The sequence below is a fragment of the Narcine bancroftii genome, chromosome 5, assembly GCF_036971445.1.
Source record: "Narcine bancroftii isolate sNarBan1 chromosome 5, sNarBan1.hap1, whole genome shotgun sequence".
Classification (NCBI taxonomy): Eukaryota; Metazoa; Chordata; class Chondrichthyes; order Torpediniformes; family Narcinidae; genus Narcine; species Narcine bancroftii.
This window is the reverse complement of record NC_091473.1, coordinates 50,309,884-50,326,804: the sequence shown is the minus strand read 5'-3', so window position 1 is coordinate 50,326,804 and position 16,921 is coordinate 50,309,884. Positions and strand designations below refer to the sequence as shown.

The 16,921-nt window shown below is 39.7% G+C and overlaps 2 protein-coding genes across 2 annotated transcripts in view; one reads left to right on the top strand and one right to left on the bottom strand.

The window, feature by feature from the left end:
- LOC138763370 (monoglyceride lipase-like) overlaps positions 1–16,921 on the top strand; it is a 103,569-nt gene that overhangs the window by 15,183 nt on the left and 71,465 nt on the right. The gene's annotated exons all lie outside the window — the stretch shown is intronic.
- The window catches only part of kbtbd12 (kelch repeat and BTB (POZ) domain containing 12), a 30,004-nt gene continuing 21,958 nt past the window's right edge, over positions 8,876–16,921 (bottom strand). The window contains exons 4-5 of the mRNA XM_069937391.1: positions 12,609–12,806; positions 8,876–9,529 (exon numbers count right to left, since the gene is read on the bottom strand). Coding sequence (XP_069793492.1) covers positions 9,360–9,529; positions 12,609–12,806 — 368 coding nt within the window. The 3' untranslated portion in view covers positions 8,876–9,359. The remainder of the gene's footprint in view (positions 9,530–12,608; positions 12,807–16,921) is intronic.

Below are 16,921 nucleotides of genomic sequence, written 5' to 3'. Positions count from 1 at the left end.
ACATTTAACTTCCAGAGTGGCCGTTCACACAGAACAACTGTGTACAGATATCACCTTATGTTTAGACAAATTACCATATAGCTTGCATGTGACACATAGTGCCACTGTGTCAACATCATCATCCTGTTAATGTTAGCATCATTCCAATAATTCAAAATAGTGATTGACTGCTGCTGGTAAGTAAATGTCTCCTTGCTGCACATTTAAATCTCTTGCGTTGCAATGCCGTGAGCTGAATACGTCATTGCGCATCATGTACGTCGTATTCATTAGACCGTTGTTGCAGACTGCCTGTAGATCAGTTTAGACTGCAGGCAGTCTGCAAAAATGTCTAGAGGTACCACAGGTAAAATTTCAGAATGGGTTTGAGTGACTCATTCTCGTTCCAATCTTTTTACACAGACTGCATTCTGGAAATTTGGGAATAATTTCCCCGAATGCAACAGCTGTGTAAAACAAAACCATAAGGGATGTTTTTTTAATGTACGCAGCAAGTGATGTTGACAGTGAAGGTGGTGGAATCTGGTACTAAAGCAACATTTCATCTTGCTCAGGCACATGGATGCAAGAAAAAATAGAGAGTTATGGGTGTGAAGTAAGGAAGGTTTAGATTTTTGAGTCACTTTTAAAAATAGAGATGGGCACAACATTGTGGGCTGAAGGACTTGTACTGTGATTCTAACATTTTCTGGCCTTGGCTCTTCTTCAGACCCAAAACATGGTTAACCCTTTATTTCCTATGGATGCTGCATGACCTGCTGAGTTTCTCCAACACATTTGCATATTCCACTTGATGTCAGTATTAGCAGACTTTCTTGTTTAATGCTTCATTTTAAAAAAAAATTCCATTCTTGTTTTCTGCCCCAACCTCTTTATGGCCTCAACTCATTAATCTCCAAACTCTCTGATGTGTTTTGCCATCTCTGCTTATTGCCCAAATTCAATTCCTTTACTGCTGGCAGCTGTTCCTTCAACTGTCAAGACCCTAAATTATACACTTAAAAGATCAATCTGGCTCATTGAAGTCGAGGGATTCCATTAAATGAACCAAGTTTCAGGCATCAGAAATTCACAGGAAGTACATTTTAATGACTTTAAATGTGGAGAGTGTGTGCTCATCAAAAGCAGCAAAGTAACATTCCACTAAAATAAATTTCATTTGATCACAAGTTAGTTGGATGAGTTACAAGTCCATAGTTATAAGAAGCATCTGTTTCACTCTGAAAGTACCTCCATATTTAATCCTCAAATTCAGATGAATTGCAGGAAAGGATTTCAGGGTATAGCAACTCAATAGTAAACAAATTACGAAAGTTTATGTGATTTTAAACTAATAATGTTAAACTGCCCCATCATTGCAACACCACTCATAATTCAGAATCAGAATTTATTGTCATGAAGTCCAGTGTTTTGTGGCAGCATCATAGAGCAAACATACATATTGTAACCATCTTACAACATTACTATAAATTAAAATAATAATAAGTGCACGAAAATTAAGGCAGTGTCTTTGGTTCAATTATTATTCAGCAATTTGATGGCAACCAGATGTGATAGTACAGACCTATCACCAATGTATATAGTTACAGTATCTGGAGTATGTAATGACTGTGCTTACAGCGATTGGCTGAGAGCTTAGCCACGCCTACTGTCTGGGCCTTAAAGGGTTGTGTCCCTAGCCAGGTCGGATCATTCCGGACTGGTCGGCCACCTGTGAAGAGCTCCTGTCTTTTGCTAATAAAAGCCTTGGTTTGGATCAACAAGTCTTTGATTCTTTCGATGAGCTCTACACCGGGAAGAAGCTGGCCTTGGGCAATTAAGTGCTCATCTTTAGGCTCCTGTACCTTTTTCCCAATGATAGCAGAGCAAAGAGGGTGTGGCCCTGGGTGATAGGAGTCTTTGAGAATAGAGGCTGCTTTTTAAAAAAACAATAATAACAATTACAGCACAGATCGGCCCTTCTAGTCCATGCCAAACACCTTCTCCCATTGACCAGCACCCCAGCCTATAACCTTCCATACCTCTCTCATCCATATACCTATCCAACTTTTCCTTAAATATTAAAATCGAGCCCACATCTATCACTTTGGCCAGAAGCCTGGCCTGTTCGAACCACACGTGTGGCTGCGATGCCCAGAAAGTTGTCAGCTTCAACAAAACTGCACGAAGAGCCGGTTGATCATCATTTTTGGGTCCAACTACCAGTTGGACTAGCTGGGGGTCACCAATGTAGCATGTGCACTACCGTGAGGTGCAGAAAGAATGACACACCCAAAAAGTCGAAGGCTGATTTATTGCACTGGCAGCTCTGCTTCTAGTCTCTCCCCGCTGCTGATGGCAGGAGTGACATCACAGCAGTGCCAGCCTCAGATTGGTCAACATTCCTGCCGTTGCTTATTGTTTCCCACCATGCAGGTGGTCACCCGAGAGGAAGATCATTTGCCTCCGCAGGGTCTGCACGGTCACCACATTCATTGGCCATCTTGTGTATTGGGTCACATCCCGGTTAGCAGGCTGCAACATTCCTATAATTTGACAGTATTCGAAATTTGGCCTTACCAATGCCCTATACAATTTCAACATGAGTTCCCAACTCCTGTACTAAATACTCTGATTTATGAAGGCAAATATATCAAAAACTTTCTTCACCACCCTATCTACATGTGACTCCACTTTCAGGAATACCTAAAAATCTCTTTGTTCTACTGCACTCCTCTTTTGTTTACCATTTAACGTGTACGATCTTTGCTGATTAGTCCTACCAAAATGTATCACCTCACACTTATCAGTATTAAACTCCATCTCCCATCTTTTATCCCACTGGAAACTTTGAAAACCTTCCTCACTGACCACAATGCCACCATTCTTAGTATCATCTGCATACTTACTAATCCAATTTACCACCCTATCATCCAGATCATTAATATATATGACAAACGAAGGAGGAGTCACGCGATGGAGTAGTGGCCGGACGGTGAACTCCAGCCCTCTCCAGAAAAGTCGGGAAAAACAAGAGAAAACACAAAGGCACAGAAATACAAGTTACAGAAAAGTGAGTATAAAGGTGGAAAGAAGATGGCGACAAAAAAAGAAAAGTCGAAAGCAACGGTAAGAAGAGAGGAAGAGAAGACAAAGGAGGAAAAAGGTGAAGGCCTTACCTGTCCGAAGAGGCCCGCTGCGGAGAGAGAAACCCGCTCCCTCAGGTCGGTAAATAATGGACTACAAAAATGGCTCGCAGAGCCGAGTAAAAGTGCGCAACCGCGCATGCGCGAAGTTTCGCGCATGCGCGATGCGAATGAAAAAAAACACACCGACGGGAGGGGGGACCAGCTGGGGAGTCGATCTCCACAGCCGGCAACGACAGCTGCAGAACACCTGCAGCAAGAAGAGACCACAGAAGACAATAGAAACAAGATAGAAGAGGAGGAAAGGGCAACAAAGAAACAACAGATGGTCAACCCAGAGGAAGAAGAAGAGGAAGAGTATGGTGAAATAGAAGAAGAAAAGAGAGGCAAGGTAAAGGATATACTTGCTCTTATTAGAGGATACATGGAATCATTTAAAGAATGGCAAACACAGGAATTTAAGGATTTAAGAAAAAGAATAAACAACACAGAGGAGAAAATAATTAAAATGGAGATGACCTTAACAGAAATGGGAAAGAAAATGGACAAGATGGAAGAGCGGGCAGTAGCAGCAGAAATGGAGGTAGAAGACTTAAAAAAGAAATTGGAGAAATCTAATAAAAAAACTAAAGAGACACAAGAACTACTAGCTCAAAAAATAGATACAATGGAAAACCATAACAGAAGAAATAACATAAAGATAGTGGGCCTTAAGGAAGATGAAGAAGGCAAGAATATGAGGGAGTTTATAAAAGAGTGGATCCCTAAGACCCTAGGATGTCCAGAACTACAGCAAGAATTGGAAATAGAAAGGGCACATAGAGTATTGGCCTCTAAACCACAACCACAACAAAAACCAAGATCTATTGTAGTAAAATTCCTAAGATATACTACAAGAGAAAAGGTACTGGAGAAGACAATGGAAAAAGTAAGAGAGGGCAACAAACCACTGGAGTATAAAGGGCAAAAAATCTTCATTTATCCAGATATAAGTTTTGAACTCCTAAAGAAGAGAAAAGAGTTCAATACAGCAAAGGCGATTTTATGGAAGAAAGGGTATAAATTTATACTAAAGCATCCAGCGGTATTGAAAATATTTATTCCAGGACAACAAAACAGACTATTCTCGGATCCAGAAGAAGCACGAAAATTTGCAGAACAATTACAAAAATAGACTGAGGGAGGAAGACGGGTAATGAGAGTTAAGATGATCACAATTGATATGTATGTGGGTAAAGACAAAAATAGACTGAGGGATGAAGACGGGTAATGAGAGTAAAAATGATCACGATTGATATGTATGCGGGTAAAGAGGTATAAGAGTGAATAGAGACAAGGAGCATACGTGAATGTATCTGTACTTAGAGGAAAATATAGATAGTATAGACAAGAATTAATAAGGGAAGGTAATGGAATAGAGAGAATAAGGAGGGAATTAAAAGAGTGACCTTTGTGACATATGAAAAGTGAAATCTTTTCTGGGGAGGCGGGGTGGGGGGAAATAGCGGTCACTGCAAAATCAGTTGACGCTTGCGAGTGGATTCGCAAATCCAAATGGAGAGGGGAGATGTGGTTGTCCGACAAGGGATAAAGGACAACTCAGGAGGTGAATGGGAGATTGGGAATAAATAAGATAGAAATAGGAGAATAAGGAAAATGTTGGATGTTGTAGGAATGTTGTCTTATAAAGAGTTGAAAATAAGAAAACAGAAATGGAAAAGGAGGAAAAGTAATGATGGAAAAACGGAAAGAGAAGATAAACAAAATATAAAAGGGCTACGCTGAACTATATGTCTTTAAATATTAATGGAATACATAACCAAATTAAAAGGAAGAAACTACCAAATTTAAATGAATAAATGTATTCCATTAGAAAAAATAACATATTGGTTAAGAAATAATATTGAAATATTCGAACAAGTATAGGAGCCTTACATTAAATACAATAGCGAAAACCTACCGGGGACAAACATTACCTAAGTTGATGGAAGGAGAAGGAAAGAAAAGAATGGACTCAGTAGAATTTCTGGTGTAATTTTGTTGAATGACAACATTGTCTGACTGGATTAATGCAACCTAGATTGTATACCTAAAATGGATGAGAGGGGGGGTGGGGGGGTGGTTTGGGAGGAAAGGGGGGGGGGAGAAAAAGTCACTGTATATGTGTGAAAAAGAAATTGTGTATATCATGGCTAATGTGATTTATGGTGTGAAAAATAAAAAAATTTAAAAAAAAAAAAAAAAAAAAAATATATATATATGACAAACAACAATGGACCCAGTACAGATCCTTGAGTCACTGGCTTCCAATTTGACAATTTTCCACCACTACTCTCTGGAATCTCCCATCCAGCCATTGTTTTTTTTTTAATTTTTTTATTTTTTTTTCTTCATTTTTTTATTTTTTTTTCACACCATAAATCACATTAGCCATGATATACACTTTTTCTTTTTCACACATATACAGTGACTTTTTCTCCCCCCCCCCTCCCTCCTCCCAAGCCACCCCCCCACCCCCCCCCTCCTCCCAAGCCACCCCCCCACCCCCCCCCCCCTCATCCATTTTAGGTATACAATCTAGGTTGCATTAAGCCAGTCAGACAATGTTGTCATTCAACAAAAATACACCAGAAATTCTACTGAGTCCATTCTTTTCTTTCCTTCTCCTTCCATCAACTTAGGTAATGTTTGTCCCCGGTAGGTTTTCGCTATTGTATTTAATGTAAGGCTCCCATACTTGTTCGAATATTTCAATATTATTTCTTAAACTATATGTTATTTTTTCTAATGGAATACATTTATTCATTTCTATATACCATAGTTGTATTTTCAAATTATCTTCCAATTTCCAGGTTGACATAATACATTTTTTTGCTACGGCTAGGGCTATCTTAACAAATCTTTTTTGTGCATCCTCCAAATCAATTCCAAATTCTTTGTTTGTTATGTTACTTAGGAGAAAGATCTCTGGATTCTTTGGTATATTGTTTTCTGTTATTTTATTTAATATCTGACTGAGATCATCCCAAAATTTTTCTACTCTCTCACATGTCCAGATTGCATGAATTGTTGTTCCCATTTCTTTTTTACATCGAAAACATCTATCAGATACTGTTGGGTCCCATTTATTTAACTTTTGCGGTGTAATGTATAGTCTGTGTAACCAATTATATTGTATCATACGTAGCCTCGTATTTATTGTATTTCTCATCGTTCCAGAACATAATTTCTCCCATGTTTCCTTTTTTATCTTTATATTTAAATCTTGTTCCCATTTTTGTTTAGTTTTACCATTTGTTTCCTCATTCTCCTTTTCTTGCAGTTTAATATACAAATTTGTTATAAATCTTTTGATTAACATTGTATCTGTAATCACATATTCAAGGTTACTTCCCTCTGGTAAACTCAAATTGCTTCCTAATTTATCTTTCAAGTAGGATCTCAGTTGGTAATATGCCAGCGCTGTATCTCCAGTTATATTGTACTTATCTCTCATTTGTTCAAAGGATAAGAATCTACTTCCTGAAAAACAATTTTCTATTCTTTTAATCCCTTTTTTTTCCCATTTTCTAAAGGAAAGGTTGTCTATTGTAAAAGGGAGTAGCTTATTTTGCGTCAATATTAGTTTTGGTAATTGATAATTTATTTTATTTCTTTCTACATGAATTTTCTTCCAAATATTGAGGAGATGATGTAATACTGGAGAAGTTCTATGTTGTACCAATTTTTCGTCCCATTTATATAATATGTGTTCAAGTATCTTTTCCCCTATTTTATCTAATTCTAATCTCGTCCAGTCCATCCAGCCATTGTTGAATCCATTTCACTACTTCAACAATTAATACCTAATGATTGAAATTTCCTAACTAACCTCTTATGCAGAACCCTGTCAAAGGCCTTACTAAAGTCCATATGGACAACATCTACAGCCTTTCCTTCATCAACCTTCTTAATAACCTCCTCGAAAAATTCTATGATTTGTTAAATATGTTGACTACTCCTGTCTATCCAAATAATTGTACATTCCACCTCTAAGAACACTCTCCATTAGTTTACCTACCACCGACATCAGACTCACAGGCCTATAATTACCCAATTTACTTTTAGAGCTTTTTAATAAAAAACAGTGGAACAACATGAGCTACCCTCCAGTCCTCCAGCACCTTCCCTGTGGCTAATGTCAGGCAGCAATCCTGAGATTACCACCCTTCAGGTCCTGCTTTTTAACTTCTTCCCTAATTCCCTATATTCTTCCTTCAGGACCTCATCGCCACTTCTGTATGTCATTGGTCCCCACATGGTCTATGACATCTGGCTACTCGACCTCCCCCTCCAGAATGCTGTGTACTTGATTAGAGACATCCCTGACCCTGGCACCTGAGAAGCAACATACCATCCCGGAGCCTCAGTCTCATCCAGCAAACCTCCTATCCACTTGACTAACCAATAAGTTCCCAATCATTATTACTCTCCTCTTCTTTCACCCCCTCCCTTCCCTTCCCATCTAAGCTGGGATGGGGGAGGGGGCAGCCTCTGCACCAGAGACAAGACCACCTCAACTTGTCACTTGTAGGCCCCATCAACAGTATCCAAAATGGTATATCTGTTGTTGATGGGATCAACCCATCTTCTCCTTCCCTCTCCTGATAGCCACCCAACTACCTGCCTCCTGAATTTTAGGGGTGACCGCTTCCCTGACACTCCTATCTGCCACTACCTCTGCTTCCCTCAAGATCCGCAGTTCATCCAACTCCTGGTCCAGTTCCCTAACTCAAGTTGTAAGGAGCTGGAGCTCGATGCACCTTCTGCAGGTGTAGTTGTCAGGGACAAGTACGCTGTCCCAGATTTCCCATACCCTGCAACCGAAGCAACCCACTGCCCTAGCTGACTCCATTATCTATCTTTAATTAAAGGATTAAACTACCTCCCCTGGCCTTACCTCTCTCATAGCAAGCAAGCTCAGTCTCAGCTTGTCAAAGCCTCTTGAGCCAAAGCTCCTCTCCTACAATGAGCCCACACACTGGACTGTTCTTTTAGCTACTCCTCTTTTTATTGGTCCCTGCCAATTAAATAAATTACCCAATTACTCATTCCCACAAATCAACTCTTTATTGGCTTAACTCTTTGCCCTCTGTGCCCTTTTTAAAACCTCCAAATCACTAGTACTCACCAATCACTCGCCCTACCTCCGTCTCGACTGTGAGTGAAATGAGAAAGCCTGAGTCCCACTACGCCTTATGTAGATAAGGGTAAAGGTTCCATTAGTGTCACACAATACCTCATTTAGAATGCAATATACATGAAATTCTTTAAGTTTTGTCCACCATAAGGCAGACAGAGAGTCACCACTGTCCAGCACTTTGATGGAGTGAAATCTGGTGCCTGTGGTGTCACAGGCTGAGTTAACAACCCTCTAGAGTTTATTCTTCTCCTGGGAGTTGGCACCTCTGTACCAGACAGTGATGCAACCAGCCAGAATGCTCTCCAAGGTACACCTGTAGAGGTTTTCCAGACTTTTTGGAAACATACCAAATATTTTTAGGACCCTGTCAGGTATGCCGTCAGGGCCTGGTGCCTTGTAAGAGTTCACCATCTTGAATGATGTTCTGACGTCACCCTCAGGCATAGATGTCACAAGATCCTCAGCCTTTTCAGGGATTTTAGTAGGCACTGTAAAAGTGGCAGAGAGGATCACTGGGATCTCCCTCCCCACACCCCCCACCCCCCAAAGACATACTCTACTGGGATCATTGTCTGAAGAGGTCTTGCAAAATTATTGAGGACTCCTTCCACCCTGCACACAGCATCTTTCAGCTGTCCCCATTGGAAATAAAATACAGGAGTATCATATCCAGCACCTCCAGGCTGAGGAACAGCTTCTTCCCACAGGCGGTGAGAATGCTAAATGACCAAAGGAATTACTTATACTAACTATATGAGACTCTCATATTTACGAAACAATTTTTTTGTATACTTGTCCTGCATAATATATTGTTTGTCTGTATGTGTGTTGTGTCTGGTTGTGTGTCTGCATGCTTTGCTCCAAGGACCGGAGATCACTGTTTCGTCAGGTTGTACTTGTGCAATCAGATGATATTAAACTTGACGTATGTTCAAGAGTCTGGAATGAACCTTGGAACACAGAACCAGCTCATTTAAGACCTTTGGAGACTGAAGCACTAACCAACTGAGCGATGACCAAACTTCGGAAGAAGCTGGACGGTGGTCCATTTCTCATTGGTCAACAACATCAGGAGGTGGTGGAATAAGATCTCTGGGGTTGAGCCTGGCAACCAGGCAGACGTCATAGCTGTCATGCATGAGGACATTATGGGCCACCACATTCCATTGATTCTCCCAAGGATCCAATTCCAAAATATCTTTGACGATGACCTCGTGCCGATCTAGTTATGGGGATGGGGTGGGGAGTAGGAAAAATAGTTAAATATGAGAAATACAAAAAAAACTGTAGATTCTGGAATCTTGGGCAAACAAAGAAAAGCTGGAGGGGCTCAGTGGATCAGGCAGCATCTGTGGGTAGAAATGGTCAGTCAATTATCAAATCTCAGTGAAGTGTCCCAACCTGAAATGTTTACTGTCTATTTCCACCCACAAATGTTGCCTGTCCCCAAGGTCCCTCCAACTGCTCTTAGTTAATAAAATATATGAATTGTACAATGCAATCAGGTCTGTACAACATGTTAGGATCTCATTTTTAGAAATCCTATTGGGTTCCCAATAACCCAAATTCCTCTACCCTAATGCAGCCCAAATCTTCTTCTGTGCTCCTAAATCTCTGATCCCAGCCATTCTTGTGCTTATCTGTTTAATCATGCATTTACATCAGTGGTTCTCAAACTTTTTCTTTGCACTCACATACCATTTGAAGTATTCCCTGTGCCATAGGTGCTCTATGATTAGTAAGGGATTGCTTAAGGTGGTATGTGGGTGGAAAGAAAGAGTTTGAAAACCACCATTTTAATCAAACCTAATTGACTCATTATGTGCACGGTTTCATAACTCCAAAGGAAATGGGCCAATGACAATTTTTCTCAAGCAAAATATTTCAATAATAATTGGGTCTAGAACAATGATTCTCAACCTTCCCTTCCCACTCACATCCCACCTTAAGCAATCCCTTATTAATCACAGAGCACCTATGGAATAGGGATTACTTAAAGTGGGATGTGAGTGGAAAGTAAAAGGTTGAGAACCACTGCTCTACATCCTCGAGAAGTTTGAGCTGACGCAAGCCTCTGCAGTCTGTATCCCAACCAGCCAGATCCCATTCAACGTATAGGATCAAGTCAAACAATGGCTGAAATTAAAAATTTTCATCATGGTTCTCATGCTCCTCTATGGCCTCATTTCACTCCTGCTCTATGATCTTCTTCAGCCTGTAGTCCTTCCATTTCTCTAAACTCTTCACTCTGAATGTCACATATCACCCCAACCATGTTAGGGGAAGATCACCAAAGGTCTGTCTGCACCACTGATGCAGCACAGATTTGCACCACTGACCCGCTATGAATATTTATTATAACAAACAACCTGCTGGAGAGCTAGAATCTGATAAGAAGAAATGGCGACGATACTACAGGACACAAATACGCTAATGGAGAAACTCAGCCGGTCACACAGCATCCATAGGAAATAAAAATAACCAAGGTTATGGGCCTGGGCCCTTCGTCAGGAATCAGGAAAGACTGACAGATGCCAGAGTAAAACGATATGGTTAGGAGGAGAGGAGAAAGGGATGGGAAGGGAAGGGGGACGAGCAAAGGCTAACAGGTGGAGCTAGGTTGGAGGGTAGAAGAGAAAAAAGCTGAAAAGTGATAGGGGAAGGGTAGCACTCTGTTAGAAGAAGGATGGGAAGGGGGCAGGGAGCTGGAGGAAAGGAGATGCATTAGAAAAAAGAAAGACTCGGCAGAGAGGGTTAATGGAAACTGGAGGTCGATTCAGAGACTGGCAAGGTGGAATATAAGATGATGTTCCTCCAATTTGCAGGTGGCCTTAGTATGTTTACGTACAGGTACTCCCCGACTTGCGACCTATGCGACTTATGTCTATCTGCACATACAATCGCATTTTATAAAATAAAATTTAAAATTTACAAGGTTTATGGTGTATTTGACAAACTATAACAGGGATACAGAGTCTTACCTTGTTACTCCCATCCTGATGTCCATAGGCTGGGCACTGCCATCTTGATTCCTGTGCGCATGTGTGGTGGGTTTGTGTATTTGAGATCGGATGGCGCATGCATGAGAGTTAAGGGCATAAATTTAATATCATCAGGGTACTTAACTCTAGTGCATGGATCAACTGAATTCCAATACGCAAACCCACTGAAGACTTGCGCATGCGCCAACTGAAGACTCACACATGCGCACAGGAATCAAAATGTCTGCGCCCAGCCCCAGGACCCTGAACACTGACGAACAAGATAAGCAGGGACCAGAATGTGGAAAGATTCACCAAGGTTGATCGACAAATTTAGAAAGCTTTAAGTAGTTATCGTCAAATCTACGATGAAAAAAAGACTTGATTGAAAAGTTTGCTTTAAGACTTTGGTACTCCACACGCATGGGCAAAATTTCAACTTGCGTCCATTCTGAGATACGACTGATTCTTCAGTCTACATTACGGTCTTAAGTCAGGGACTACGTGCATTGCACTTGACCCTAATATCTGCAAATTTTCTTGTTTAACTCTCAAGGTGGCAATAGTGGTATCATGAGAGTTGATTGGGAAAAGCTGTGAGGGAAGGACAGATGGCCCCTGGTAGACTCGCAGAGGGGAGGAGGGAGGGAGAAGAATCCTATATGGGAAATGTTGGGGGAAGAGGATAGCTATTTCCCCTCTGCCCTCTCTCTGCAAGTGTCCCTGTCCAACTTCTCCCACTCTAACCAAATTACACTGGATATCTCCCTCTTGCACTCTCAGACCTGACAAAGGATTCTAAAACATCGACCATCCTTTTTCTCCCGTTGATCGATCCGCTGAGTTCAACCAGCAGATTGCTTATTGCTCCAGATTCCAGCATTGGCAATTTCTCGTGAATATTTATTGTTCATTTTTTTCCTTCTTCATTTCCTATATCGTTTTTTCATTTAATTATACTTCAAGTTTTAGTTCAAATTTACTATCACTTTATACCTGGTATTGTGGGAAGGGTTCTCTCATAAACTAACAAGTCACTTCTAACATGCATATAGCCATACAAAGTATAAAGGCAAAAGCAAGATTGTCAGTAGGTTTTATGTGACTGGGAATGTGACAATAAACTCTCATTCATTCTATGTTTTATGTATTATGTCTTTTGGTGGGCACGTCTTCAATTGCCTGGACCTTAAATTCTGAATGCCCTCCTTGGACCTCTCTACATCTCTCTCCTTTAATGCACTCTTCAAAACCCAGTTCTTTACTAAAATGTTAGACCTCCCTCACGTTGCCTCATTCAGTCATCGAGCATTTCCATACCTGCGCCACGAAAGGCCCCACAAATGTACAACTTCTCATCCACCACCCCAGCATTTGTGGCGTTGGATCTGAGGGACAGAATTGGCATTGGCAAAGGAGGTCCCATCCTCCAGAAATCTCCATCCGAGTTGTATATCTCTACTGCATCCAAACACCTCCTTGCTTGCCCACGGTCCACTCCGCAGCAGCCTATTCCACCTTAAGTAAAACAAGTAAAATATCTTAGAACAATACAGAATAGAAGGGGCTCATCGAGGCTGTGTCAGTGTGTCCTTTATCTAAATCATTAGTGTAAATTGTGAGTAGCAGATGACCCAACTTTGATCCTTGTGAAAGTCCTTTTTAAACACAGCTCTGACCATCACATACACCTCAGCCCTCTCATCAATTTTTTTTTTGAAGACTTGATTTAAAATTTTATAACATGAATACAATAGAGAATTACATTTAAAGAAAAATAAAAAAAATTAAAATGGTATGATTACAATATTACATCGTAAAACTACACAAAATAACCCCCCCCCCCCGTTAATTGTAACCCAATATTAGTAATCTAACTTAAAATTAGTCCAACCCTCCCCCCCCCAAAATAAAGAGTGAAGAGTTAATAAAATTAACAATATTATATATGGAAAAAAAAATACCCACTTACAAAAAAAGAGATAAAACTTAACCTAAAAAAAATTCTAACAACAAAATTTTTTTTATCAATACTAAATAATCACGCTTAAACATATATTTAAATCAAACTTAAATGCATATAATTAGCAAACGAGTCCTCTTTAACTTATAAAAAGACATCCTATCCTGAATTGAAAAAGATATCCTTTCCATAGTCAAACAAAATTTCATCTCCAAATACCACTTATCTAAAGTTAGTATATTTTTATCTTTCCAAGTAAGTGCTATACATTTCTTAGCCACGACTAAAGCTAAATAGATAAAGGAAATCTGATAATCCTCTAAACCTAAATCAATTAATGATTGCATGTTCCATAATAAAAATATATCGGGATCTAATACAAGATGGATATTATATAAAATGTTAAAAATAGATTGAATACCTTTCCAAAACTGTTGCAATCGATTGCAAAGCCAAACAGTATGCAAAAATGTATTGGCCGTCTGATCACATCAAAAACAAGAATCCAACTTACTAAGACCAAATTTTTTAAATTTCTCCGGCATTAAATATAGCTGATGAATAAAATTATAATTAATCTTCGCTAGTCTAGCATTAATTAATTTCCGAATACTATTCTGACAAATTTCCATCCAAGCTTCTTCAGCTATTTTATGTCCTAAATCTTTTTCCCATTTCAACATCTTTATCCCAGTCTTTTTTACTATCAATTTCTTGTAAAATACAATACAAATCAGATATATATCCCTTTTTTGGTATTGAAAGTACATATTCTTCAAAACTAGATTCAGGTAATAAAATCATATGTCGACCACATAACTGTTTTACAAAAGATCTTAATTGATAATATACAAATATAGAATTTCCACTAATACCATATTTCCTTTGTAATTCGTCAAAGGAACAAAAACAACCCTCAGAAAAACAATCAGATAAATTTTTTATTCCCTTCTTTTCCCATTGTTTCAAAGTGGCATTGGAGACTGTAAAAGGAACAAGTTGATTATTATATAATGGCAATCTTCCAGAATATATATTTTTAAGTCCCAATTTTTTAAGTTTACTTGTCCATAAATTCAATAAATGTTTCAATATTGGGACATCATAAGTTCGTAGTAAATTTTTATTCCATCGAAACAAAAACTCATGAGGAATTTTTTCTAAAATAACTGCCATTTCTATCTTTACCCAACTAGGTGGATCGTCCATATTCATTAATGCACTAAGAAATTTAAACTGAGCTGCTTCGTAATAATGCTGAAAATTCGGTAATCTTAAACCTCCAAATTGAAAATCCCACATCAATTTTCTCATTGCTACTCTCGGAAATTTTCCCTTCCATAAGAATTCTCTAATCGCTTTATACAAGTCCTTAAAAAAACTTTTTTTTTAAAATAAGGAATTGATTGAAACAGATATTGTATTCTAAGAAAAATATTCATTTTTATGGTATTAATCCTCCCTAGTAAACCCAAAGGTAGATCCCTCCACCTAATCAAATCTCCCTCTCATCAATTTGATCTATACCTTCTGTAGGAGCCAGAATTCACCTGATCGCATTGCTTATTGCTGTCGATAGTAGTTGTGGGTGTCAGCGCCATCCCGGGATCCAGAGGCTGTGCGCATTCTGTTTCTATGGGTGTAGACATGCTATTCTCTTTGGTTGTTGGCACATGCATGGGGGCTTCAGGCAAAATGGATTTGAGTTAGCCCACGTTGACTGGTATGGTGGGATAGACAGTAGGTAAGTAGGGTTCCAATATTTTCTGTTGACCGTTACCACGGATTCATGGTTGTTAGTCACCATAGCAAGGATGTTACGATATTATCAGGAACGTTATCATTAGATGTTATCGTTACCAAGTTAAGAGTCCTTTTAGGTTCACTAATAAACAGTTTTAAAACACAGCAGCGCATCACAGCCATCAGAAGTGGTAGGATTATGTTTGTGGATTCCTTCTGGGTATTTAATTTGTTTGAACACAGTTTGAAAGTGCTGCTGCTTGTCCATTGGGGAGTGTTGAATTTGGGCTTGTGTTGTGCATGTTTGGTGCTCAAGTTTGGCAGACAGTTGGATGGAGACACATAAAATGGCCGTCACCACTGCTGCCAACATCGCTACTGAGGCACTATTAAAACCACTGCAGAAGGCATCGACTGAATTTAAAGCCAACAACTTGGAAATGGCTGTAGGTATGTCACAAAATGGTGGTGAAGAGAATGAAAATGAAAAGAATGTGGAATTCAAACTGGAGAGAGAGTTAAGGCAACATCTGACATACAGGATGAAATACAACCAGGTGATAGTGTGTCAAATGTTGGAAGCTGGAGAAGCAAACAAAGTTCTTCTGGATCAAGCTCCAGAGTTTCCAGTACATTTGCTCGTTTAATGGGACAGGCTGAAGTGGCTGCTCTTGTTGCACAACAAAAATTGCTAAAGGATAAATTTACCTTGGAAGGCCAGGAGCAGCAGCTAAGGAGGGAGAAGGAGAGCTGGAGCTGGAAGCAAACATTGCTGCTAACAGGATGAAAGTGAAGGTACTCAGATCCTCAAAAGAATCCCGTGTTTGAGGTAGCTTATCTAAGTGTCTGATGGTATGGAGTCATATTTTGAGAAAGGGGTACATGAAAAGAAAACACTTAATGTTAAGGCAAATCCTTTTGTACCACAGTTACAAGACATGCATAAACACGGACAAATCTTCCCAAAGCACAGTGTTACCAATCCACAAACACCAATAATAACAACCGCAGACAGAGTTAAAGCTCAATTCAATCGCTCACCACAGCTCTCTTGGCACTCAGTTAAGCGTCAGAAATCCGGGTGAACTTGCACGTGTGATATCTCTAGCTGCATTACCTGCTACAAGCAACGGTGAACAGAGCAACATATTCTCAGCCATGGAAAGGCAAATGAAATCACTGCATTATTAATCCAGCTACATTGTCTTTGATACCCAAGAAGAAGATTCTGGTTTTTGATGGTGATCTACTTCAGTACCAAGCGTTCATTAAATCCTTTACACAAAGTAATGAAAGCAAGAACAAAAACCCCAGAGATTGTTTCTATTATCTGGAACAGTACACAGGACAGTGAAGAGAGCATGTAAGGAGTTGCTTACACGTGGCCTCGGACAGAGGATTCAGGGAGGGTAAATCTTTACTACAGAAGCATTTTGGCAACGAGCATGAAATTGTGACAGCTGATACAGAGAAGACTCTGTCATCAATAAAACCGGATGACACAAAGGCTCTGCAGGCATTCATCTTTCTAAGAGGATTTGGTAATGCCATGGAAGATATCAACTACATGCTTGACCTTGTCATGCCTGTTAATATGCTAGTCATCATAAGGAAGTTGCCCTACCAGTTAAGGGATAAATGGAGAACTGTGGCCTGTAAGTTCCAGGCAAAACACAATCAAAGAGTTATCTTTAAGGATATGGTGGATTTCCTTGAATGGGAAGTGCAGATTGCAACAGAGCTGGTATTTGGAGATATCAAAGACACTCCAACAAGGAAGCATCTTTGCCACGACTGTGACAGTTGCAGATAAGGAAAATGATAAAGGAATGAAGGAAAAGGAGAGTTTATCTGTTGTGAAGCGCTGCTTGTTCTATGGAGGTGGACATGATTTGGAGATGTGTCCACAGTTGGAAAAGAGGGCACA